General features: G+C 41.7%; 1 protein-coding gene across 1 annotated transcript in view; it reads right to left on the minus strand.

Annotated features, from left to right (window-relative positions):
* The window catches only part of gpr158a (G protein-coupled receptor 158a), an 81997-nt gene that overhangs the window by 33920 nt on the left and 20081 nt on the right, over positions 1 to 27996 (minus strand). The window contains exons 3-4 of the mRNA XM_069667625.1: positions 7809 to 7911; positions 645 to 871 (exon numbers count right to left, since the gene is read on the minus strand). Coding sequence (XP_069523726.1) covers positions 645 to 871; positions 7809 to 7911 — 330 coding nt within the window. The remainder of the gene's footprint in view (positions 1 to 644; positions 872 to 7808; positions 7912 to 27996) is intronic.

Raw genomic sequence — 27996 nt, forward strand, 5'->3', positions numbered from 1 at the left:
TGAAAATCTACTGCATCAGCTGAATCTAAATCTTCGCTCACCATATTGAGCGTCGAGTTTTCTTTTTGTGAAGTAGTTTTTTAGCCTTTGATGATGCAGTTAAAATATTATTAACTTTCAGGGTTTAAGTACAAAATATATATCATACTAAAGGGATTAAAAGAGGTAAGCCACGTGCTCATCAACAAACTGGATCAAACTTTCTTGCCGCCACATTTCACAACAGATAGATTTGATACAAATATACAATATGCTTAAATACAACTTAGTAAAAGTTCAATGCCTGCATGTAATCACTAAAACTGTTGCCTGATGTAAATTTGCTTCGGTGCTCTCGGTTGCTCACGCTGGTCGCAGTCCAAGTTTCTGACGTGGAGTTGATCTGCAGTGGCTGAGCTGTTTGAAACCATTTCAAAGGTTTTATTGTGACCACCCACATACGGATTCACAGGTTTATTGATCCAAGCGGCTTTGATGACCATACGGCAGAGGAAACATCAAACACCTAGCTGATGTGATGTTGTAATTGTGAATTGAATCTGTGTACTTCTCCTCTATGTGCTTAGTTTTCCCACTTTGATTTCTAAAGGTAACAGAACAATATCCTTTGGTTAACTCTAAAAACGTCATGTTATAACACATACCTTGTTCCGGCGAAAGTGGTAGATGACGACCATGCTGACAAAGACAATCAGCAGGCAGAGGCACTGGAAGGAGAGCACGGCCAGCCGAAGAGCGCCGTCCTCTCGTGCCACACAGGGGGTGTCGTCCTTGCAGAAGGCGCAGCCCTGCTGGCAGGGCAGGCAGTCGCTGGAGGAGCCCTCATCTGCATTGGGACCGCTGTCTGCAGCTTTTCCCGTTCTCCCCATCCCTGTCAGACACAAAATAGAAAAATATGTAACATTAATACCAAAAACTTTGGGCAGGAAACATCAACAGTAATCCCTCTGTCATTGGTATTGATCGGTGAGCTTATCAAGCTCCACAGATGTCATTACTTTTGTGCTCTAGGACAGTGACTCCATAGATGGATACTTATATCTCCTGAGTGAGGAGAGATTTTAGAGGAGCTCAGCTAAAGTTAAAAAAACAGCCACTGTGGTGTGATCTAAAAAAATATTCACATACTGATAAACATATTTGGTGCAATTAAAGCAGGTGAAATTTTGGTAAGAATGTGAGAGTTAGCTGAAAGAAATGGTTGAAATAGTTGAACAGCTACAAGTAGCAGATAAAAACACTAGCTAGTAGCTAAAACTAACAGAAAAAAGCAGTTAACTAAAACCAATGGTTGAAAGTTAAAGTTGATAACATTTGAAATTGGTCGCAAGAAAGTATGGACTTTTGAAATATCAATATCCAAGTAATGGACAAGCAGTTATGTTACCTATAATTAATGTTTAGCTAAAAGTAACTGATAAGAAGTTGAAATTGTTAGCTTAAAGTAAGAAATAACTGATTGAATTTGCCAAAAATAATACAAACAATCAGTGAAATCGTTAGCTAAAATTGTTAGCTGAACACAATGGATGAACGGTGGAAATGCTTAGCTCAAATTGTTATCTAAGCGTGATGGAGAAGTAGCTCAAATGGTTAGCTTGTAGGAATAAATTAATGGTTGGAATTGTTAGCTAAAATCATTAACTAAAAGTAAATGTAACTGTTTGTTATCATTTGAAATTTTATAGCGGAGATGTAGTGATAACTGGCAAAAATTGTTAGCTTAAACCAGGGGTGGCCAACCCTGCTCCTGGAGGGCCACCTTCCTGCATGTTTTAGGTTTCTCCGCACTCTAACACACCTGATTTAAATGATCTGGTCATTATCAACCAACTAAAGAGTCTCAGGGGATTGGTAACGAGCGAAACATTCGAATCAGGTGTGTTAAGAGTGCGGAGAAACCTAAAACATGCAGGAAGGTAGCTCTCCAGGAGCAGGGTTGGCCACCCCTGGCTTAAACCGTTACGCTACAAGTAATTAATAAACTGTTGAAACGTTTGCCAAACCAACTTCGAATTTGCAATCGTACGAACAGAACGACTAAGCCAGTTAAATTACTGTAACTATATCCACTATTTGTCATTAGTAGTGTTCTAACTAATGTCATAACTACTTGTTTAAACTTAATTAACACAAGTATATCTGTAAGATGACGGTGGGTCAGTGAGGGGGTTTAGATGATAGATATGACTCAACGGGGTCAATGTAAACCCTACCTATTGTCACCTTTAAGCTGAGTCCTGTTGACAGTTTCCTAATAGAGAACCTTTTTCAGCATTTGCCTCCCTGACCTCTACGAGTGCAGTTCAAGAAGCATCCCATTTTGTCATGTAGTTCAGAGTTAGCTCATAATGTTTGCATGACTTTTACAGAGAAGAGGAGCAGGCCGTGCAGCTTGTCATTTTCATTCTCAGGTTCGGGTGTTATTGGATTTTCCTCTGGATCAGCTCAGACCAGTATTAAAAGATAAAGGAGATGAGGTGCCTCTATGACAAACTGAACCGTCCTGAGTGTATATTCGCTTATCCCTCTCTGACCTTACAAGGATCCATCGACATTGTGTCAACACGAGGGAGATGGATCTTTATGTGTGAACATGAAAAGTCAACACTGCCGCACCTCGTTCAGTCGCCGGCATATCATGCAAGGCTGATAGCTGTGGAAAAAGCACACACAGAGACATGCCTGAACGCAGTGATTTTATCCTGACAAGGACGGAGACGACGGGGGGTTTGAAGAAAGAGCAGGTTGGTTGAAATTATATAAATCTATCAGCTTTCTGAAGCTGGGAGTAAGATCTGGAAGGGGGAAGTAAATGTATTTAAGAAGTACCAATGTAGCTGAGGTAAAAACCAGCAACTAAATCACTAACGGATTCTAAAAGGAGCTGCCCTGCTGCCAACAGTGGAGGAGTTTGGCCACAATGGACTAAATGCTAGAAAAACATTAGAGATCATTTTTTAACTTCCTGATACCAATTATGATATTTCCTCTTCCTCTCTTACTAAGGATACTTGCACAAGAGAAAATATACATAATATTGTACATAAGTCTTCCAGCACAAACCTTTTTTTTTTTGACATTTTCACACAATAATTAACCCAAAACCAGCTGATTTTTTGGGAGCTACTTGGTTGTGGTATTGGATCGGTGCATTGACAAGCATTCACGCCAACACCTCATACTCTCATACCTCTAGGGCTGCCCCGAAAAGTCGAAGATTCAAATGATCAGTCAAGAAGACCCTCACAAAGAACTTTACAAACTGAGGGGTTCACCTTTGTCAAGGTTTTTACCCGAAGCTGAGTTATCCGCGGACACTCCTGGGCTGGGCTGGAGCCAATCCCAGCTGTCATTGGGCGAGAGGCGAGGTGCACCCTGGGCTGATCGCCAGCCAATCACAGGGCTGACACATACACACAGACGACCATTCACGCTCACATTCACACCTAGGGGCGATTTTAGAGCCGCCAATGTCTTTGGACTGTGGGAGGAAGCCAGGGAAACCAAGAGAACCCACGGAGATAATGCAAACTCCACACGGAAAGACCTACATCCAAAGCGGGATTCGAACTAGGAACCATCTAGCTGTGAGGGGACAGCGCTAACCACTGTTCAAGTCAGACAATGAGCTATCACTAGCTTGTTGCTTAGCGCTTAGCTACAAACGGCATCTGGCCGGGATGCCACAAACTCCACCTCACTAGCTTACTACAATTCTAACTGAAAATGTCTTGAAACAGCAACAAAGTAGTCCGCAGGAAGTTATTTAATGTCAAGTTGAGAGCGGCGGGTTTTGAAAACTCTGATAAAGGTGCATTTTACAGGTGAACCATGAGACTCGTATTCAGGCTGATATAAGAGTTAAAAATATGCAGATATTCAAAGCTTTATATTAAACAGGACAGTTTCAGGTACAGCTCCAAATCCCTCCCGGGGTAAACTAAGGTAAAACCCAAACAAACCCAGGGGACTGCAGGAAGCTAGCAGCCCATTGGTTTGTATAGAAATCGCCTTGGGGACGCCCATATGGCTGCACAGATAACGGATGGTGGCCCTATATGGAGCTTTTATTGGAAGCAGCCATTGTCTCAGAGATTTGCAGGGATTTTTGCCTTTAAGAAGAAACTGGCCTATTTTTCGGAAGCTATGACTCTGCACATCATTGATCCCTTCAAAAGGACGACTTATCTCCGTGGCGATGACTCACATCCTTTAGCTTATTTTCGTTGGTTTGTTGCTCCTACAGTTGAATGACAGTAGCAGAAATCTCAGCCGCAGTAACTTCTCCCACATATTTGTGAGGCAGATCACTGGGAGACAAAGGAAAGTGAGTTGCATTTGCTTCCTCTGCAAAGGAGTGTCAAGGATGTCCCCATGTGGATTAACAGGCTTGTTATTGGCCCCATGGTGGGCCAGACTGCAGCACTACGCCTCGCTAACAGGCTTGCCTCTCCTCTCTATTATTGTATCCTCAAAGACACACACGCACACACACTCTCACGCACACTGGGCTTTCATGCAAACAGCACAAACAGGCAGACAGCATATATCCAGCTCTCTGAGAAAAGAAATCGTGGAGCGTTTTCTGTCCATGACGGGGAGTGTTTGAGGGCTAAAAATAAGACGGTGGCAATAAGATGGTGCAGAAAATTGAGAGGAGGAGGGAGGTATGAGAGTGAGAAAGGAGGTAAAATTGAGATAGACACAGAGGAGCACGCTGTATGAGGTTTGAGTGGGACGAGGTAGGAGGGAAAGTGGATCGAAATGAAAGTAAGGCAGGGAGAGCGAAGGAGGTCAGGTGCAAACCACCGGGGCTCTGCGTCTGCAAAAGCCTTTTTTAATTAACTCACCGCAGACAGAATAAACTGAGAAAAGTAACTCCTATTAGAAAGATATTTCCCTTCTTGAACCTGATTAGCCTCCCCAGATACCGGGGCTACTTCAATTTTCAGACCTGTCTCTTCAATTTACCACACTGGAAAGAAAAGCTGTTATATAATGTAACATATAGGAGAAACGTGTAGTTCTTTCTTGAAACTTTAACGCAGAGCCAGAAACTAATAATATGAGTTTGTCTGCTACATTGGTACCAATGACTGTATATATAGATGGACAACGCGTCTCCATCTGCTCCCACTGTACGAAATTGATGCCAAAATAGCCCCTGTGATAGGCGCTGCCATCTTGCGATGGTGACGTCATACGGAGCCAGAGACTGCGCAGTAGAGATCGGCGAGTGAAGCGGCCGTAGCCACTTCCGCTAAGCCAAACACACACTTAACTTACCGAAAAAACAGCAAGGATCTCTCAAGGTCTGAGGTTAACGTTCACAGGTATGGAAACTTCAATGACTGTAGTGATTGTTTTAGTTACGTTTCCACTCGCGGATCGTCCCCCGCTCTGCTCACCCAGAACTGATTGGCTGCAAGAGCCTAATTTGTCAACAGAGCTGTCAATCATCCTTTTGACAGCATTAAATAACTAATTAAAAGTAAACTTGTCAGAAAAATGAACACTTGGACATAAATCAGCATGATAAGAACTAACTATAATGACAGAAACCATGTTTGAGAAAAATGTATCAGACATGTATTTTGATTTTATAGTTTGACTCATGTCCCATCTGTTAACATGGAGGAGGCGGGCTTTATGAGCTATTCTGCAGCCAGTCAGCAGGGGGCGATAGAGATGTTTTGGCTTCACTTTAAGGGAGCTGTCATGTCGTCCATGTTTTTATACAGTCTATGAATGGTACGAACTTAAAAGAAAAGAGATTACAGGAAAAGATGTTTCTGGTCCTTGTAGCTTTTACATGCTTTTATATCATCACGCCTCGATTACTGCAACAGCCTTTTTACCTGCCTGAGTCAAAGATCCATTGATCGACTTTAAACTGTACATAACTCAGCTGCCAGACTTTTAACCAGAACAAAAAAATACGACCACATCACTCCTGTTTAAGCGTCTTTACACTGGCTCCCAGTATGTCCCACGGCCTTTCTCCCAGCTATATCTCAGACCTTTAAGTACTGTACGAGCCGACACGTATGCTGAGATCCTCGGGCAGAGGTCGTCTGTGTGCGCCAAATGCCAAACTGAAGACTAAGGGGGACAGAGCTTTTGCTGTGAGGGCTCTGAAGCTCTGGAACGACCTTCACGAGGAGGTCGGCTGAATCAGTGATCTCTTATAAGTCCCTTCTTAAGACATATTTTTATCGGCGAGCCTTTCGGGATTTTACTTGAATTTTAATTTAATTTTAAAGGAATTTTATTGTTATTTTAATATCTGCCTTTGATTTTATGACCTGCCTCCGTAAAGCACTTTGTAACTTCGATTTAGAAAAGTGCTCTATAAATAAAGGTTATTATTATTATTCACCCTTTGCTGAAACTGAAATGTGATCTCACAGCATTTTGTGACGAGCCTAAAATGCATCTGAAGTTTTGGACACAGAACAGAGTATCCAGCACTGCTAAGTAGCTGATAATTCATCCGCTCTCACCAAATGGCGAATGATTAACACGACTTTTACACTTGTAAATCGCCCGGAGTGCAAACGCCAAACGTCTAATTTTGCATGTGTTAAAGAGTTGTTGTTGTGCTTGATTAAAAACAGGGCATTGTGCATTTAGGAGGAATTTGATATGAAACTGAAGCGGACTTAAAGTGGCAGGTTATAGACTGCTAGTGTATATACTTAATTGTTGTTGTGTGGACTCCTCAGGCGTGTTCATTGTGTTTAAAGTTAGAATGTGCAAAGCAAGCACTTTTAACCACATGTTATGGCCGTATCCAGGTCAGTTTACTCAGTGAGAACAGCTCCAGACAAAGCTGTACTTTGGCCAAGCTTCTTTTTCCAACATGAAGAATATTTAATGCTCACATAAAATAAGAAGCCAGTTAAACTTTAAAGATGTCATGCGATTTTGTAGGAAACTAAATGTCTTAAGTTAAAAAATAAGACTGCATGTATTCAATTGTTATAACATGAGTCAAAAATCATAAATGTATCTTCAACTAGAAGTACTTAGATACAGTTACTTCAAGGTTGTAATTTTCTAACACTAAACACTGTCTCCTGCCGGGTTTTACCGTATTGATCCGAATATAAGACGACCCTAAATATAAGACGACCCCCTTTTCAAGACTCTTTGAAGACCAAATATTGTTTTTATAAAGAAAACAATTTTATGTTACCTTTGAAATAAAATAATGTTTTCAATATCTTTTAGATTCAATTATCACGCTTAACTTAAATAAACTGCCTTTCAAAATGTGAATAAATCTTTAACCGTCAAAGTGAGGTTTATTGGTAGATTTGGATGACAGCTCTGGTAACGGGCTCACCTTCGCTCCGTTCTCAGTAACACACTCACACACTCTCCTGTCAGTCTCTTTGAAGCGGTCACTTTGAGGACCGCGGTACGATTTTCTCTGTTAGCATCTGTTAGCTAAGACTGTTAGCATTTTTATGACCTTCTTTTTGGGCTCGCCGTCTTCGGACATCACACTCTGTGTGGCTGGTTGTTTAATAACTCTGCTGCAGTGATAGCAGTTATTTTAAATTTGGCTTCTTAACTCCGTCTCAGTTGTTTGTTTACTTTTGAGCCACTTTGTTCCGGACGATCACCGTGTCTCTCCATCTTTCATCCCCCTGGTACTGTAGTTGTGAGTGACGGCTGGCATCTGTCATGAGGAGTACACTCGCTTTACAGATAAATGTATTTTCTTTCTCATATTGGGACCGATGTGGTATTTAAAAGTAACCAATGAAGATTTAAATAAAGAATATACTTTGACTTACGTGTGAAGCCGCTGACAGCCACTCTGTTGGGGTGGTAGAATCCTTTCTTGCAGTGGCACTTGTACTTGTCCAGGACGAATCCGTGACCGTGGATGGGCAAGCACTGCGAAAAGAAAAATACATACATCACCCACACAGAGAAGACAGAGGACGCAGTCTGAACTTGAATTTAATTGCTGAAAGAATTCAACACTATATCTTGTAATACAGGCCGATAACACACCAGTATAAAAGCAATTAAAATGAGTCAATACTCAACCAAAAGCAGAGCCTGAGGCAGAACACCAGTGAGCAGAATGAGGGATCAAATGTCTTGTGGGAAGGACAAGGGTCTAATTATTTAAGCTTCATTTCTCACACTGCTTTTCTCGCCATTCATTATTAAATGAACAAATCCTCTAACGTTTGATTAAAAGTCTGATTGGAAGGAGAACGGGGGCTGCTGAGAAAAGCATGAGGGGCATCAGGGGCATCGTTGGCAGACTTTGTGTGCCGTTTGCCAAATTACAAGATATAATTAATATCTAAATTAAGAACAGATTAAAGGACAGCCATTAAATTGTGTGAATAAGACTTCTTCTCTTCTGTACGAACACGTAATATTCTTCTTTTCACACAACATGTTTTATCAAGCAGAGATGATAACGACGTACGAGTCCCAAGAAGCGACGAGGGGTCCAAGAATAGCTCCGGCACTCCCCCCTCGACACTCGACATGCTCTGAAGTGTTTGTGACCTGACCGCCAGATCTAAAGGCGAGGCCATCGGCATCACCTAATTGAAGAATCAGTCAATGTGATGCTCTTCACGGCAAACTGGACGTCTTAAGAGGCAGCTATTTTTGACTGTCTCTCAAGGTCCTTGATGAGGTCTGACTGCTCGAGCGCCGACCCTCAGTCAAAGCCTTGGAGAGGCCGGAGCGGGCCCCCGAAGCACAAGGTAATTACCAGGTTACCATTCAGCGGACGAGTTCCTCAAACAAATTCCACTGAAGAGACCAAAGCGTTTAAAGTGGCACTACACTAATCTGCTGAAGACGTCCTCGTGTCAGAGGTGAACGCCATGAAAGGGTCCTTCTGATCTTTGACTTGTGAATCTGTGCAGACAGGAACAGTTCATTCTACCCACAAGAGTTACACTTAAATGTTTGCTTATTTCAGACAGGCATATTTAAATTGATAATCTTTGTCTTGTCTTGTCTGTTAAGCCTGTTGCATTTGCAGTGTTACAGACTGGCTGTCTGTGGCAACTTTTGCAGAAAAAATCACAAGCGGCGCCCAGTAAGTGACGCGTTTTCCATCACCCAGCAGTGGTCAGTCTGCCAGAGAGGGTAGGCGGAGCTAAGCGGCTGCTCTTCCGCTCTCTGTGAGCGTTGCGAGTAAACAGTAATCTACTATGGCTGAACAAACACAGAAAAGATGGATGACTACAGATACAACTTCAACAAGAAGTGAAAATCCAAAGAAAAAGAAACAAACTCGACGCTCAGATGAAGCAAACAGTCTGAAAAGGAAAGCGACCGTCAGCGAGGAAAATCAAGAGTTACAACCGGAGCCAACCGTGGACGTCACACATGCGACACTGTCTGGATATCTGGGAAGTGTGCTCCCGCAATTACCGTTTATCGCCACAGGTGGCGCCAAAGACAACAAAACTGAGATCTTCAAGATCACAACTTTAAGTCACTATTTACTGCCAAATGAGGAAACACAATGGTGTGTAGATAAAAGCCATATATCTGCTGAAAATAAATAAGCATCATGTAACCGTACAAGTACACGCAACAACAAAAAAGAGCGACAAGAAAGTCTATATATTGTTATAAAAGGCTTATAAGAACCGTTTTAGACGTGTAACTTATTAAATATTGTGTTTTTTATGCACAAACATGCGTTTGGGGTTTTAAAGAACTTCAACACATTTGTGTCTTTGAATAAAAGAAAGCAAAAATATCAGTCTGAGAGATTTAAAAGAAAACCAAACAGTTTACAGAGGCCTGATTTTCCAATATCAGCGTTGCCTGCTGAGATAGATTCAACTAACTACATCTTTACTACTCTGTAATTGTGCATTTTATTTGCTCACATAGGCTTTGAAAATTGGAAAGAATTGGTCGGAAGATGTTCAACCACATTGGTACCTATTGGATTTTTATCCGAGTTGTGTATCCCTTTATAAAAATCGGCCTGGTGCTGCTTTAAATGAGCTCTGCGCTGCAACGTGACTCAGGTCTCTGTTTTCATCTGTGATTCCACAGCAGTTGTCTCCTCAGGACAGGTGGAGCGTGCTGCAGCTACTGCCTGCCACTGTTAATATGCCCACCTCACAGAGACAGTGGCAGAAACAGCCAGAGACAGGTGTGTGTGTGTGTGTGTGTGTGTGAGTGTGCATATTTTTACTGTGTGTGACAGGGAGGGCCAGAAATAGCCCTGGCAGTGCATCCCGCTCCTGCCTGCTGTGGTGATTGATGCGGGGGTTCGGGTGTGGAGTGTGTTTAACGGGGGGGAAAGCAGCTCAGACGGCCCAGCTACCTGCTCGCAGTCACATGTGATGTTAGAGGCAGCGGTTCGGCCAGTAACAGTAAAGGTACCCGAGTGTATTTTTTCAATGTTTTGATGAGTGGGCCCATGTTTTGTTTATATAAATGTTCCAGTGAAGCGATACACATTCCTGCCAAACTGTGTCACATCGTCAGGGGGTGGCAACGCAGCAAAAGCGGCAATGTACAAGTGATGTACATGTAAGAAAGAGACGGCCAGGCCAAACAAATGTTTTATGTGTAGAGAAATTCTTTTTTTTTTTTGGCTTTATAATATACTGGTGTTTTGCTGAGAAACACTAAATGTAAACAGAACTTTGTTGCACTCTACATCCATCCATCCATCGATTTTCTTCTGCTTATCCGGGGTCTGGTCGCAGAGGCAGTAGACACAGACGTCCCTCTCCTCAGCCGCGTTTTCCAGTTCCTCCTGTGGAATTCCAAGGCGTTCCCAGGCCAGATGGGATATATAATCCCTCCAGCGAGCTCTGGGTCTGCCCCGGGGTCTCCTTCCAGTTGGACGTGCCATGAAGATCTCTAAAGGGAGGCGCCCAGGAGGCATCCTAATCAGATGCCTGAACCACCTCAACTGGCTCTAGGAGAAGCGGCTCTACTCCGAGCCCCCTCCGGATGTCCAGCGCTCCTTACCCTATCTCTAAGGCTGAGCCCAGATACCCCACAGAGGAAACTATTTCAGCTGCTTGTATCCGTGACATCATTCTTTCGGTCGCCACCCAAAGCTCATGAGCACAGGTGAGGGTTGGAACGCGGTAAATCGAAAGCTTTGCCTCCAGGCTCAGCTGTCTCTTCACCACGTCGGTCTGGTACGCACTCAACAGGGCACCTTTAATATTTTCTAAGATTGCTAAACTTACGTTGAATAGTGGAGCTAAATAAATGTAACTTAAAAGCTGCAAAAAAAGGTTAGTTTAATGTAAATTCTTGAGCTTAATGTATTGCTTTTCTCTGTTAGAAGTGTGGCAATACTTCTGGTCAGTAGAAGACGTCACATATGGCTCTGGGAATTTTTCCACCGTTAGCATGTCGCATGTTTCGACATTTTCAAATAGACTTAAGAAATATTGAGTTAGCTGAGATAAATAAACAATAAAAGGTAAATGTAGACTTGCAGTAGTCCAAAACTTATTTTTACAAATTGATATAATTGTGTGGCAGTCACCCATTTTCTGGTGCTTGCCATTGTTCCCATTTTCCCACTTAATTTTGGCTGAGTTACTTAGTTGATTAGAGGGTTATTCAGTTCACCTGTTGCACAGGGTGTGGGGGGCTGGCTCCTAATGATTAACTGAGAGCAGCTTGGTGCATTCTCCTCACGGCCAATCAGGGTGTGACGACGCCTTTCTTTAGGTTTTAAAGAGGTGGAATTGCACTCCCCGGTGTCATTCTGATCCTTCCTTGACTTTCTCAAACAGCTTAAGTATCAGCGAAGAATGAAACTCTGCTCCGTCAGGCCCTTATGAGATTATTTTGCTCCTTTGTCTGTTTTGATTGTTGCGATGTTCCTGAGTCCTAATTTGGGGAAAAAATCTAAACAATAGGCTACTCTTTCAACTAGGTTACCTGCATCAGGGCTAATAAGAGTCATTCGTGCAAGAATCTTGCTTGCCAAACGGTAGCCTAGCGCCTGCAGGCTTTATTTATTCTGTCCATTTGCTATCTTCTTTAAAAAAAACCTTTTTACACGTTTCCTTTTATTTGTTTGATTTGGTGAAAACTTTAAGAGGCCAAAGAAACATTAAAAAAAAAAGGCCAAAGAAATAATATTTCAGTTCTCTTTATTATTGAAGAGGCATTTGTTCATTACTGTTATAGAAGAAGCATTTGTTTTTCATAAAAAAGGCATTCTTTGTTTGTATTTTTATGTGGTTGGGAACCTGTCCTCAGGCTTTGTCCTAATGAGCCGAGATCCGGGGATCAGTATCGCCACAACTGTGTAAATTACTTAATTTGGTAAAAAGAGAAAGACGCACTTTTTTTTTCATCTAAAAAGTCGGCTGCGTCGTGTATAGCGGTGTGAGCAATATACCAGTATAAAATACACAGAGAGGTATGTTTTTATGTTACAGGATTTTACGCAGACGATGATGCTATAATCTAGCTAAAACACACTCCAAAGTAAACCTCAGTAACAAGGTACTGCGGATGAAAATTAGCTTTAAGCTAACTCTGCTACAATGCAACGAATGAAACTGTTCATGTTTAATATTGTACATGGTCCCTTTAAAAAAAACAAAACAAACAAAAGAGTGCCAGTGCAGCCGCCATCCTCACAACAATCAACGTTACCGTAGGCTGAGCTCAGCTATCACACCAGTAGCTAGCAGGACTGCAAACTCAACACGGTGAAAAAAACAGGTGGTAGGCTATAATTTGTGTGTGTTTTGAATCCATGTGTTTCAAATGAAAATAAATTAAAATAGTAATAACAACTTGTAGACATGATTTTATTAATTAAATGCTATAGAAAACCTTTTTTCCCCCCAAAACAGACTGCGTCTAATATTCCGGATTTAACGGTACATGAAATACGTCATGGTCTATATAGGATAACAGTTCTGTCAAATATACAGACAGTATATATTGTATATACGTACAACTAAATCTTTTCTATTTATAGGATAACACCGCTGTAGTAGTTTAAACAGTGCACACATAGACAGTGACCTAATTCTAATGCAAGACATCTGCTATTAATTATGTGCGATGATGTTCTGTTGATAGCGAGCAACTCAGGCGGCCATATTGTTTTTGTCCCTGATGAGCTGGAGGCATCAACTGTGCTCCCAGAGAGCACAAATCACATCACATTAACTGATCATTAATTAAGTCAGTATGATTGAGAATAATGTGTTTGTCTGTGCAGAATCTCAACTGTGTTTCTGATCCAATCTGACATGAGTTAGATTTATTTACCCTGAGCGTAAAACGAGCGAATAATGGAGAATAAAACATCCGCTCTGGTGCCTCTCTTCCTGTCTCCTGCCCGTGGATGCAGAGATGAGTCAATAAGATTTACCTCATTTATTTTTTATGACACTCACATGTAGCGCTTGTACTGTGTGTCTCCATCGCCGTAGGTTACCCCCGCCAGAACTCACTCGTCGTTGTTTACATCCCAGCTGTGGCAGCTGTCAATCGCACATACACTCCGACATGCTAATTGCCATGACGACATGTGTGTGACCGTGAGCCAGAGCCTTTTTTATGGGAGTGCGTCACGCTGTCAGACCAGCGCGGTTTGCCAGGCTGCGACAGAGTACTTTAAAAAGGACTGCAGGAAACAAAAATAGACAACACACACAAACACAATCTCTCTCACTTTGTCTATCCGAGCTGTAAATTCTTACATCAGAGCTGATTGTAACATTGCGATTGATTTATCAAATATTTGTGATCTCAAATTTAAAATATGAATTAAACATATTTTAAATTGTGTCTGTCTGTTCCTGTCTGTGTTTGTCTGTGTGGCAGGCGTGGTTCATCACTCTCCAGCCCTGCCTCCTCGTTACCTGGTCAAGCCTCTCCACCTCCTCCTCCTTGCCGCACACCTGCTTCCCATCTACAATCAAGCCTGCAGCTTTAAAAGCCTTTCTTCCACTCCTCACCAGATTGTCTACTCACTTACAGCGGCGGTTAGAGTCGGCCACCTGGATAGTGAATTCAAGTTTTGCTTATTTTGTGAAAAGTCTATTTTGAAAGTCAAACACTTTTGTCTCTTTTTTGCTCTAGTGTTTCTTTTCCTGCCACCACCTCTTCAACTGGACTATCCACCTCTTTTTCCTGCTTAGTTTGTGGACGATAAAACCCCTTTAAACCTGCTCCTGTGTTTGGTGTGTTGCACTTGGGTCCAGCCTTCAGTTAATTGTAGCACAAAGTCTACATGCATCCGCCACTGTCACAGATGGTGTGTTTATGGTCTCTGAGAAGCTTAACTAAAGACTGACTTATCTCACTATCTATCTAATTGTAGCCATATGACAGTTGTAGAAAGTAATAATTCAACATCAAATCAGCCCACTTTATTACAACACTTTGGAAAATAATTAAATGGTTTTCAAAGTTGTGTGTGTGTGTGTGTGTGTGTGTAAGAAGTTGCTTTGCCTGCAATAACCCCTGAACTCATCCAACACCTCTGGGACAAAGTGGCTCTAATAAATCAACATTACAGACACACACGTCTCAAAAAGTGCCATCAACCATTTCACAAATGGCCGCCACTTGCAAATTGAAGATAAATGAACGAGTCATGCAGCCTTCCCACGTGTCCATGCATAGATCACAAGTGTTGTGTTTCTTTAGATTTGCTAAATGTGTGGAAATTGGTGCGAGATTAAATTATCACATGCTGCGAGTCGCAGCCTGCATGTTGCAGGGTTGATGAGACGGCCCCCAGGCGGACACATCATCGGGACCTCTCTACGGCTGTTTTGGGGGCTAATTTTTAAATATTTTTGTGCTGTTTGAAAAGTGGCAGTAGAGTTAATCAGGAAACTTCATTGCCCAGAATGCATTACTTAGTAGACCCTAACTGGCACTAAATATAACAGCAGACATGTTGAGTGTCGGTGCTAGAGATTTATGACTCTGTGCCGGATCCCAGTTATTGGTTTTCTTCTTGTTTATGTTTTAAGAGCCGCACTGTTGACCCTGACCCTGCTTTTGAACACTACCAGATATCGCACAGTGCATGACCTCTGAACTCCACACTGACAGGGAGTGCGGCCTCTTCCAGCCACCGTAGTGCTGCTGTGATTTGGTTGGGCAGGTTTTACAGCATATGAGGACAATAACTTTTACTACCTCTGGGTGTAAATATCATGGTGACAGTTCTCTTTTGTTTACTGTGTTATAAAATAAAACGGCACTCGTGTGTGAGGGATGTCAAAATGGTCTAACGGAACAGTTTGGGAGAGAATATTTTGAGTTATCGTCCCCTGTTGAAAATGCACTTTTACTCACTTACTTACATTTTTGGACATTTCTTAGATGTTCTTCATGGAGATACGGTGACTGAGGAGGCAAATTCACGGTTTTACACTTTGTTATTCTTCAGTAAAATTAGGGCTGCACCATTTTAGAAAAAACTAACATTGCAATAACTTTTTGTTCTGTATTTTTTGTGATATATAAAAAGAAATAAATGCACTGTGCCTTCATGCACATACAGTATATACAACTACATGAAAAAATATGTTTATTTACGCTGTAAAACCTGTTAAACAGTCTATCTTAATAAAAGAAGTTAACTCAGTCTTCAAAGAAATTTGACGTAACTCATCCCAATGAATTAGCAGTAACTCAAATTATTATTGTGATACTTATTCATTTTGAGTGATAGTTTTTTTTAACGCTATTGAAGATAAAACATACATTTTTAAAGCAATATAACCAAATGTAATGAGGTGTGTCTTATTTGTCCAAGTGAGTGTTAACATCTGACACTGATTTGAGGACACTGGGTCACATGAGATGGAAGCTATTTAAAACTTTAAATGTTTCTATAAATAGATGAAAAAAATGTATTTAAAAGTGCATCTTATCACAGAATTTGTTTTGTGTTACAGCAACTTAAACTGTTTAAGGTAATCGGCTTCCTCAATTGAAATGAGTCGACAAACTAGTAAACCACTAACTAAGTCCATCTTACTCAAATAATAAGTCCAAAATACTAATTTTAAGTTCAAAGCACTGAATGGAAAAAGCTGTTTACTTAATTTAAGTTACTTAACAATAAATAACTGAGTTAGTTTCCTCAAATGGTTTGAGTTGAACTAACTCATCAGGTTTTACAGTGTACTTGGACACATTAAGAGCTCACATCTTTAAAAAAGCACAACTTACTCAATTAACACGTGTTCATTCAAAACACATCATTTCACATGACTCGACACAGTTCAGTTCTTTTACTTACTGTTCCCAAAGTTAATCGGTATCCTATTTTTTTTATGTAAACTTAACTTGTTAGAATTTACAGTGTAGGACTTTCACGTCTATTTTCTAAAAACCAAACCCTACTGTGTCCACACCTGGTTCTGAGACTCTGACACCTTCATGGAAAAGTAGAGAGGCTTCAGGTGGAGCGACACGTGTCTTTATAAAATAAATAGACTTGTGTGCTGCAGTTACGTTACTTGGTATGTCGCCATCACTGCATCTGCACATTAACAACCTATACACTGTAACTGCACATTTACAACTGTGAAGACGGTACATTAACACCTCTACCTCCCTGCAATGTTTGTTTACATTTAGTTATATGTTAGTTTTATACTTTAGATTTACTTGAGTAGTTTACTTTTCAGATATGTTATATTTAGTTATATGTTAGTTTATATTTTAGATTAATATAGTTGAGGTTATTATTTATTATTGTTGTAAGAATATATATTCCTTCGTCTAGTGTTAGGGTTATTTTTACCTTATCTATCGATCTATCGATCTATTGATCGTTGTATCATTAAGAACGGTGCACAAATTCATGTTTAATTAGCGTGACTAGCGCTGTAACAATAATTTTTTTGAATGAATGCTCACCGTCTCCTACTTCCTGTTTTTGTTGTTGCAAGAAATGCAAATAAAAACGTAGGGATGCAATGCAAATCATTTTCTATGTCTGAGTATGTTCTGAATACATAATGCATACATGTTTCCATATTAAGACGAGGAAGCACAACTTGTCTTGTTTAAGATTAATACTCGTGCAAACAAGACAGTGGGGACCATAACTTTAAAACTATAAATTCACTACAACTGCATATTTACTGTACATTACTGCATTAATCTACATTACCGCGGCACTCCCTGCATATAAATGAGCACACACTCATGTATCTCCTTATACTAAACACAACAGTTCTCCTCCATCACCTTTCTGTGACACGAAGCGGGGGAATAAAAAACAACTCCAACACTAGCGCTAATTGATGCGGAGGCCGGGGCGTCTTCCACCTGACCAGGAAACCAGGAACTAGCTGGATTCTGCTGGCTAATTAGGGCCTGCCGAGGACTCTCCATCGCTTTGAAATAAGCCCACGCTCTTCCGGTCCAGCACCGAGCCTAATCAAGCTCTAATAGGCCTCTGTAGATATTTGTAATGATCCTGCAGAGTGAAACACAAACCCTGAGGAAAGCTCAACGTCCAATAATTACAGATTGAGCTATACAATGCACAGGAAGGAGGTTAGAAGGAGAGGACTTCGCTGGAGGGCAGTTTACTCACTGCGGATACAGCGCGGTTGTGTATGTGTAAACTGACAGCTCAGGATGTGTATGAAGGCAGCGGGGAAAGATGGCGTTTATGTTAAAGGTTTTACATGCTCTCTTACACACAGTTATCCTGCCTTAAGAGCTTCATTAAAAAGAAATGCATACATGTAAACCTGCATACGTTTTCATCGATTATGCACATTTAAATGACAGTTCTCCTCACAGGGAGTACCATTCAGCAAGTGAGAATAGTTGTATAATGTTGTGTGTGTTTCTGGAGGACTTTTCTCCAAGTCGAACAAAATAACTTGATGTCACCAGGGTTATCTTGCCTCAGGCGTTGAGAGATATTGCTATTTACCAGGCATGGCGGGTCAAGCAAAGAAGCACCATAAAGTTGCATTTATCGAAATGCAGGCCGAGGGGCTGGTGGAGTTTCAGCCGCTGTGGCACTGAAAGTCCGGATATCTCAGCTTGTTGAATCGTCTCTTGGAAGTATCCAGTATTAACGGGGGATAAAAAGGTGGATTAAGTTGCACTAAAAATTAGAGCATTCAGTCCCAAGCATGATGGCCTGTTTAACCAACCTTTAGCTTCAAATTTTAATGTAATCTTCTGATGAATGTATCACAAAAACATCTGCCAAATAAATGTTATGTAATGCAGTAAAATGGAAACCCACAGGCTTGATTCAGGCAAAGTTTGCGGTGTTACAATCCAACTTAATTGTTGCTTTAATATTAACTTTAATGTTGAGTATGCATTTAATCACCCCCTTTATGTTTAATGGCCTATCATCAGTGTTCGTCATTGCCATTAGAATGATTTAGATTGGACAATCTGCACCTTTAAGTAGCCCAGAAGATGCATCATCTTATTGTCATAACGTCCGCAACAACAGACCAAACATTACCACCTTCATTGTCTTAGTAAAAGTAACAAACACAGGATTAACACTGTGAAATGGTTGCACTTTGCTTTTGTTTAAACACCAACTTACTTCATTAGGTGTTGAAAGTTTGTGACGTCACTGTGACCATTAGCTTTGTAATCTAACCAGTTTGAAACCAAGTGGTACAAATTCGAAGATATTCCCTCCATGTGTGTCTGAGACATCGCTTTCACAGAAATAGGACGGGAATAATGGCCACATTTTTTTTTTTCCTCCAGGATATTATGACATCTTATTACACAGCTGTGTTAATGCTTGATTCTAATTACAGCATGCTGCTACAGTTATTTCTTGATAACAGACCGTTGTAATAAAGAACAGACCTGTTGCTAGGGATCGCACAATCCGGAGGCCCAGCTGTAATCATATGACATCGGTTTGTTTACATTGGGAAAAAAAGAAAAGACACCTTTTGGGTTACGCCCAAAGACACTTTTTAAGATATCACTGTGACCTTTGACCCTGAAATTCCTCTTAGTTTATCCTTGAGTCCAAAGAGACGTCTGTGCCTAATTAAAACATATATATACAACATATATACTGTATATCCAGGTATTTCTGTTATATTATGTTAAGAACGGGATTGACAGACATATTTATGTATAAACTTTTGGACGGAGAGACGGGCCGACGTAGACCAAATGTGTGAGGCCATCGCTGTAGACGACACGGAGGCTTAAAAAAGCGAGACACAGGCTAAGATTGGAATGCAAAAGGTGCTGAACATGGAGAGTTAGATGTGATGGCATTAGTAGAATTACAATATGGAGAAAAATTATAATATTAAGACAATAAGAGGTAAATTAAAGTAGATTTAGTGCAATAAAACAGCCTCTGACAACTCTGGCTAATTGGCTGTCACTGAGAACAAAAAGGATACAAGATATATTTGGCTCAATATTCACTTAATGCTTTATGATGAATAGGCAGAGAAATAAGTTAGAGCAAGACTAAGAAGTGAACTGTTGTCTTTTTGTGTGTCATTGTGTAAGAGAGGGAGAGAGGAGAGACTTTTTTTGACATCAATATATTTGCTTCAGGCGGGTACATGCTCTTTTAGCTGTCGGGCAGAGACGGGGCTAAACAAATTGGTGCTGGATGCAGCTCAGACCACAATTTCAGGCGTGTGCATTACTCTAACTCACACACACACACACACTCATGCACACACACAAAGCATCTATGGTCAGAGAGAGACGCTGCAGAGAGCTGGCTGTGACTCTGCGCTCAGAGGGACAGCTTCACAGCCAGCCAGGCCTTTAAACGAGGTCAACTAGCTGGAGTTAGCCGGAGCGGAGCTGGCTGGACAGCGGGGCCTCGCTTTGGGTGCCGTCCAAAGACCAAAGCCTAAACACCAGTGAGATAAACACCCGGGCCTAGAGGGAGCTTAACACTGCCATCAGGCTGGGACTAGTAAACACACGACACAAACTACTGGGATATTGCTTTCATAATGACATTCACAGCTTGTGTAAGTGTCAAAGTGAAGCAGCCGGGCACATATTTATTCCATGTTCGCGCCGTGAAAAGAACAGTTCTGTTGACTCTTGCATCCGGCAGCGAGGAGTCCTGCAAAAAGGCAAGTTTCACATGCACCCACAGTCAGCAGAATCGTGCCAAAACGAGGACAATGAGCAGCGGAAAAAAAGAGGGATCAGGCGCGCACAAAGTTTTCTGACATCCTCAAATAAGCCTCCAGCAACAACAGGCACAAAGAGAGTCACGGGTGATGAAGAAGAGGGAAGTTTGCCTCTGTTGTCCACTCACCCTGCACGACTCTCCTCATATACTGGAATCAGTGAAACCCCGTCACCCTGGTTTAAAAGTGAGTCAAGTAAGCCGAGCGTTTTTGGGCGTTTAAGGTCCCAAAGCTCCAAAATCCTACTGAAGAGCAGAAGGAAATGATTTAAATAAAAAAAGTCAGTGTTTGTCAGAACCTTTGCATGTCATTGATTTTATCCTGGTTGATGGAAAACGGACAAAATTAGCAGGTTGTCCTTAACGGCCAATCATGACACCAATGCATCTGTTAGAAGAAATAGGGGTAACATTTTGGATTCAACCCTATCGTGAAAGAAAAGTCGTTTCGTACACATGAACTGCATTTGTCTATATTTTTAAGTCTATTGTGGCAGGTAAATATTTGGTCAGGGGCTCATGGTCATGAGACCTGGGCAGCTATTGAAAGGATTTTATTGTGAACACAAGCAGCCAATAAGAGTTAATCTGCAACGGCCCTGAAGTTTCAGACTTGAGGAGTTTTCCAACATGATTCATAATAAATCTGGTTGCGTTTCGCACATATGGAGAATCTTCTAATCTCCAACATGATCATGCTGCAGCAAACAATTGTGCCATTGGGTCCAATGAAGCATCTCACAAGGTCTGATCTTGATGAGATCTTTTGGGGAAAGAGGTGTAAACAAAATGCCACCTGACGTGGTGCAACAACTTGATTTAGTAATTCTTTGCAGTGATAACAAATAAAAAGCAGAATGCTTAAAGTCTGGATGAGATGATGGTCAAGGGACATGGTCAGCATGGTATACTTTTTATGCCTCTCATCAGCAGTATGCTAGTTGAAGTTAGCCTCAGGAGCTAGTTTAGCTTTGCTTCAAAACACCGTCAGATACTTCGTCTCTTTCAGACTTTCACCTCACTGTTTATTGTTCTCCCACTCGGACAGTGCTGACATAATCACCCTGATTTTAAATCCCAAACACCAAACATGTTTGATAAGATCAGGGTAGCCCTGGTGAGTCTGCAAGCAGCAGGAGGATTAAGAGTAGATCTGCAAACACCTCATATTACCAGATAATCTGGGATAAATATTGGTGAAAACTAAGGTCCCACTAAGGGAGGGCTGAATCGAGGAAAACTAGTCCCACAACATTCGTAGTCTGAGCCTGGCTAAAGGGGCAGAGGGAGTCGCTTTAAGTGGTGGTCTGCAACTCTTTTATTTTGAAAGGACCCAGTTGAGACGGCTTCAGCCTTTCGTATTTCTCCCTGTGGAGGGCTTCCGAGGAAAGTCCAACAGGAAGGAGACTCCGTGTCAGACCCAGAACACACAGGAGGGATTATTATATCCCTACTGGTGTTGGCAGGGCCTCAGTATCTCCCAGGAGGAGCAGAGGATGAGGCTCAGGAGAAAGAAAGCTGGAGTTTCCCACTTAGCCTGCTATCATCATGATACGGACTCTGATAAGTGATGGAAAATGGAGACGTTTTTCAAAGCTTTGTGCAGATAAATGTCTGAGTTGTTGGATTCTTCCGTCACATATCTTTATATCTGCGTTGCTCACCATTTCCCTGTCTTTTTCTATCCATGGCAAACATTCGGCTGCACTCATTTCTCATCCAATCTCACAGGTCCCTAGACAAATGTTACCTCTACATTCTCTATTTCTCCCATCCTCCCCGGACTCAGTGTTTGCTTTCTGCCTCGGTTTACGGTGTGCATCGAACGCTGGGCAGAGCGGAGCCAATGTAAGACTGCGCCCGGGGGTGAGTGTGCCCAAGTCTTCAAAGTGTTTCCATGTAAATTCAGAGTTCCAGCATTTTCCACAGAGCCAATTAGTGCGGCAGTGGTTAAGGACGGGCGGCGCTGCCAAGGGCCGGGGGTTAGAGTTAAAACCAGTCGTGTCCTGTGATCGCTCGTCCCACTGTGATGCAGCCAACAGGACTGAACCTTGATGTTTTCCATTATCCCAAAGGAGGCAGGACGATGGGACACAGATCATCCGAGCACGGTCCAAAGTTTTCTTTTTAATATCAGATGTTTTATTCCTTTCGTTTGAGAAACATCGCAAAGGTTTGGTCGTTCCCATCCCAAGAGTATGCCGAAAAACTCGACTACTGTAATGTTCTTTTCACCGGTCTTCCAACAAAATCCACTGACACGATTAATTCAGAACTCTACTGCCAGGCTTTTAACAAGGACGAGAAAGAGGGAAGATATCCACCCAGTTTTAGCTAACCTGCACCGGCTGCCAGCATCTTTTAGGATTGATTTTCAGGTTCTTTGGCTTGTTTATAAAGCTGTTAATGGTTTGGGACCCGACTATACAACTAATTCTTTGTCATTTTATAATCCTTCCAACTTCTTAGATCCATGATCTGAGATCTGTGACCATTTTCAAACTACTGAAAGCGTATTTATTCTATATTTCTTTTAACTAGTCCCTTTTGTTTTCATTCATATCTTGACATATCTTATTGTTCTTCTACCTGTCTTTGTTCTCAAGTGTTACTTGCATACTCCTGGTCTTGTTTACATGCTGGGTGTCATCGCACAGTGTTTGCACTTCAGTCAGACAACATTTATTGCAGCACCAGTGTTTGGCGTCTGGGCTCCGACGTCATCGCCCCTCGCAAATTTATTTTATGTGCAGAAATTTGAGGAGTGATGAGGTAATATCTTAACCCCCCCGCCTTAGCCGGAGCCTGCAGGTGGATGCTGGGGTGGTGGTGGTGGAGGTGTATGAGCGCAGTACGGGTGCGGGGCAGCGGTGGCGGTGACAGAGCAGAGGGAGAGGCCGGGCTGTATGTCGTGTGATTGGAGAATGACGCGTGTGCGGCTCCAGCTGCCTGCCTGAACTAGCTCGCAGGTGTCGCTCCATTTGCTCAAATTTGCCAGTTTAGTTTTATTCTCCTGAGTTGTTCATTATTACTCCATGATTTATTGGCAACACCAAAAAGCCTGTATAATGAATCACATTTATCCTTCGATGACTTAAAAGCTGACTCAGAACTGAATATTTCTTTGGATTTATTGAAAATATTCAAACTTCTCTGACCCAGACTTTTTTGGCACGGCATGCTTTTGGATGTTTCATTTCTCGTCCGCTAAAAGAACATCAGAAAAGGTTTGTTTTTCTTCCTGTAGCACTGAAAACTTTACAAAACTGTTTCCAAGATTTAACACTCCATCCATCTGCCGAGCTGGAAACAGATCCGTGTTCACCCTTAAACTCCTTAATCTGTCTTTCTAGAGCGGAAAGAAACCCACATTTATTGACTCTTTTTCCTTCTAGGTCTTGAGTACTTCTCGCTTACTTTACTACAATGCTGCGTAATTCACACAGCACAAAAGGATTTGCTCAAATTAAAGGGTGAATTTAAATCTGCGGGTGCACAGCGGTATTCTATTTCCTTCCTATCAGGCACCCTTATCAACTCACGAAGCATAATCACAGCTTTGGTGAGATCACTGTAGATAATTAGCAATTACCCTATTTATAGGCTCCTGAACATGCTCCTAATAGGCAACATAGCTGGGAATGTGCTTAATTAGGACGCTTTAAGGCTTCTCTCTGCTACCAGATCGCTGAGACAGGATCAGCAGGTTGAAAGGGGCCGTGGCCTGGTGTGAAACTACTCTCGACGTGGGTCCCTTGAGGGATTCCCGGCCCCACTGCTACGATGCCATGCTTGTAGCAGAGAGGGGAATACCCAAGATACTAGAAAGAGTGCTATTTTTATCTTTGGATACGCGGCTGGGCCTGCAGATGACGGGTAAGCATTTTCTGTTGAATGAGGGAAAGCTCGGAGGGGGAGCTGTCAGTGTAAGCAGATAAACGTTACTCGAGTTATGTGTATCATGGAGAGGCTTTGGGAGTTTACAGAGCATGAAGGATGTCGAATGAGTAATCAAGTCTCTCTGGAGAATGAGGTCTTTAAATATGACTTTAAACATGCACAATCTTGGGACAAAAACATGAACAAATGAGGATGCGTTTAACAAACAAACTCCTTTATTTCATTCGAGTCTATTAGGATTAAAAATTACCATGGCAACGGTATAATTTCGGGGATATCTTGACAATTAAAGGAGCAGTTCACCCCTGGAAAAAGCTGCTGTCAGTCAAAGCTGGTGTTCTCTGTAATCGATAGAAGCAATAATATTTGAAATTGGCGCCACAGCTGTGGAGAAAGTTGTACAAACAGCTCGTGGTTTCGCCCATTGTTCATTCCTACAACACCCAGCATGCATTGCGCCCCTCCCTCTGAAAGGAACGGCCCAGCGAGAGACACTGGAGTGAAATACGACGAGAATATACCGGTGGATCGTCTAAAAAATCTTCAGGTCTGCAGTCTAAATTTCAAACCTGGCGATTTTGAACGAGACATGACATCAGAGGCGGGCGTCCTAGATTGAGGAAGTGTAGTTTACCAGCTTTTTTTTCCTACCATAATGGCGTTAGCTCCCCATCATAGCATGAGAGGACTGGGGTTGAAAATCAGTGTACTGGCCCTTTAATTACTTTAGCTTTCAAGCCAGAAGTCAGTGCATCATTGGCTGTTTCTTATTTGATCAGTTGAAGCAGAAGCATTAAAGACCTTTTAAAAGCTCTTATAAAACAGATTTTATTGCTGTGTTCTTGAAAGCATCACCAGACTTAAACGAGTTTCTGGTAAACAAACAAATGTTTCTTTATTTTGATTTCAGGAGGTGTAATTGTGACTATTTTGTTAATACTATGGACGCCATTTATGGGGGGAGGAAATTGGACAGTGCTAGTAGAAAATAGTTCTTAACACAAAAAAGACAACTAATTATGGGACAAAATGAGGTCTTAAATGAAGCAACAAATCAATCTTTTTTCTGACACACTAATTAATACATTTCAGTCGGCAATCAGTTTCCAAAACAACGGTTGACTTTTGAGCACCGAAATAATTCCGCGTTCGAGGTTAAGCAAAAGTGTACGTTACACTCGAGTGCCTTGAAGCTGCAGCTCGCGTGCTTTGCAGATAAAAGATTGATCATCATAGCTGCCTGTACGAGACACGGCCTTTGTCTAACCTTTGTGAGTTATAGGCAGCTGTGAGTAAAGATTGCGGGACGAGAGACAATGAGATGTAAATCACAGGGACAATGCATGACATCGACGGCTTAGGCTGGAGGTCACCACTGAGGTTAATGCCAATCAGCTGTTTTTACTTGCTTGTTTATTTTTAATCCAACTACAGTACCGGCTCAATCAATGTCAACCCAATGGATGGTGGACTTATGATTTATCCATCTCATTATTTATGTGTACTCTAATCATAGACCGCTCACTTATATTGTGGGAGCAAGAATTTGATTGCATAGAAGTTTTCAACCAAATTAAGTGCAACTAAATTTCTCATGAACAAGCAAGTAGAACAAGTGTGTGCTGTGCGGAGTGGGAGCGAGCGAGCGAGCGCGAGACACACCAGAGAGAGACAGAAGGTGCGAGCAGGAGGGTAGCAGCAGTTGTTGAACACTGATGGCGTTATTAATTCAGCAGCACACGGTACACGGCGGAGAAATCAGCGTGTGATTGAGATGATAGCCGGCTGGGCCGGGACGACCTTGTGAGCCAAGGTCAAGATGTAACACTGATTCAACCCACAGAGCAGAAATATCCACTTCAGCTTCTCAACAGCACGGAGAGCTCCACAGCCGGGCAGGAATAAACCACACATGCTGTTCAGTGTACAAAACACCCAGAGCTGGCTACACAGCGGTTTGAGTATTTTGGTGTGTTAGCACTTTGTAGCCATTTTAGCTTTACAGCTAGAATGACTGAAATGAACATATATGTATATGCTGTATATATTAGTTAATCGTACTCAATGTCATGGCCAAAAAGTGTGAATATGTTCACTTCCTTTCAAAAAAGAAAAGGCAGAAAACAAAGATGAGTACATCAAGTTACTGTCAAGTTCTTGAGAGTATATTTTAGACATCCACTGCATTAACTGAGTTACAGCTCATATTAAATGGCTGGCGAAGGGGGCACTGGTTTAGTTGGTAGAGCAGGCGCCCCGTATACAGAGGCTACAGTCCTCGATGCACTGATCACAGCACTGATCACTTGCCGCATGTCATTGCCCACTCTCTGTCACTATACCACTCAGCTGTCCTATAATAAAGTCAAAAAAGCCCCAAAAAATATCTTTCAAAAAAACAATAAAGAGAAACTACCTAACTACACGAAGAGTCTACAAACATGCTAACAGCTCTGTCTGGCTTAAATAGTTTAATGTCAACATGCTTACTCACTCAAAAACATGCTGATACTGATGTTAGCATGCTAACTAATGCTGATTAGCACAACCTAAAAGTACATCTGAGGCTGATGCTAAAGTTAGTACTGGACGAACTAAAATGTTGACGTGATTAGGTCAGGTTATCACCAAAGTTATGATCATTGTTATTATAAAGTCATAATTTATCATGAATGAGAAATGGCTGTCAAAGACAAACGCATTATCTTTTTAAATAGCAATGAAATCTCTCTTCTTTCTGTAAAGAGTTATAATGTGTTCCTGAACTGAAGTGAAATATTTTATTTCTTTAGTTTATCCATCAAATCTGCCTTCTGGCAAAGAACTAAGTAGCCAAATCTACCGTATATATAAGTTCATTTCAATGTCACATCTGTATTGCAATAAATTGAGACTCAATAAATCAGTTTAATCTTTCAAAACAACACCTTGAACAAATAAATAATTGCAGTTAGGCGTCTCTCAACAATTTAACAATTTTAAATGAACTAACTAACATTTTTCAGCTGTTGGAATAAGAGAGGAAACACTGAATGAAAGAATTTGCCCGTACCGGAATTGATAGCATCCATCCAAGCCAGATTTCCCACTTAAAACCACACATGTAAGCCCCATTATAGACACCAGAGGGAATGTCAGGTGATCACCAAAATTGGTGGGATTCAACCTATTGGGGAAATGAATGTCTGCACCAAATGTTACAGCAATCCATGCTAAAGTTTTGGAGATATCCATGTGTGGAGTTAAGTGGTGTACTGATATATTGCTATATAACCTCACCTCTAGCCTCCCAACCAGCTCTAGAAACCCTGGTTACTGTCCCCTGATACTACTTCAAAACTGATTTAAAGCTCACCATCTGTGTAATGAATCTTTGTATGGTCAAAGTCTGCTGTTTTAAGATCCCTCTCAACTCATAAATACTCATTTCTAACAGTGACCCTCACTCTTCTCGCTCAGCAGCTCTCCACATGAAACAGCGCAGACTCAGGAGTCCTTGTCATTTCCTGCCGGAGTAATCATTCAGGTTATGTGTCACTGCCTTTCACGGGCTGCAGTCCCCCGGGGCTCCACCACTTGTTCTGAGCAATAAGCTAATTGATTGAAACATTCATCATCATCCACGGCCGCGTGCTCGTATGAAAAGGTGCCCCAAAGGCGGAAAAGTCCCAGACTTTTTGAAGAGCGGTGAAACACACTAATGGAAGTGCCATAAGTGGTGCGACAGAAAGGAAACGTCAGACTTTAAACAGCATGCGTACACATTTCAGACTGGAAATTAAGTCAAGACTGTAGGTGATGAACTTCAGGCTCCACGCTTCGCTATGTAATGACTCATCCTGCTTCACCAAGTCGGAGCTGCAACCTTATACTTAATCAAAGGAAATACACAGTTTGCTCTTAGCTTAATAAATGCAGTGACTGGTCTGCAG

This window comes from Semicossyphus pulcher, unplaced genomic scaffold (assembly GCF_022749685.1).
Source record: "Semicossyphus pulcher isolate SPU_LCO1_2020_fin unplaced genomic scaffold, fSemPul1.0.p SCAF_18, whole genome shotgun sequence".
In the NCBI taxonomy this organism is placed as follows: Eukaryota; Metazoa; Chordata; class Actinopteri; order Labriformes; family Labridae; genus Semicossyphus; species Semicossyphus pulcher.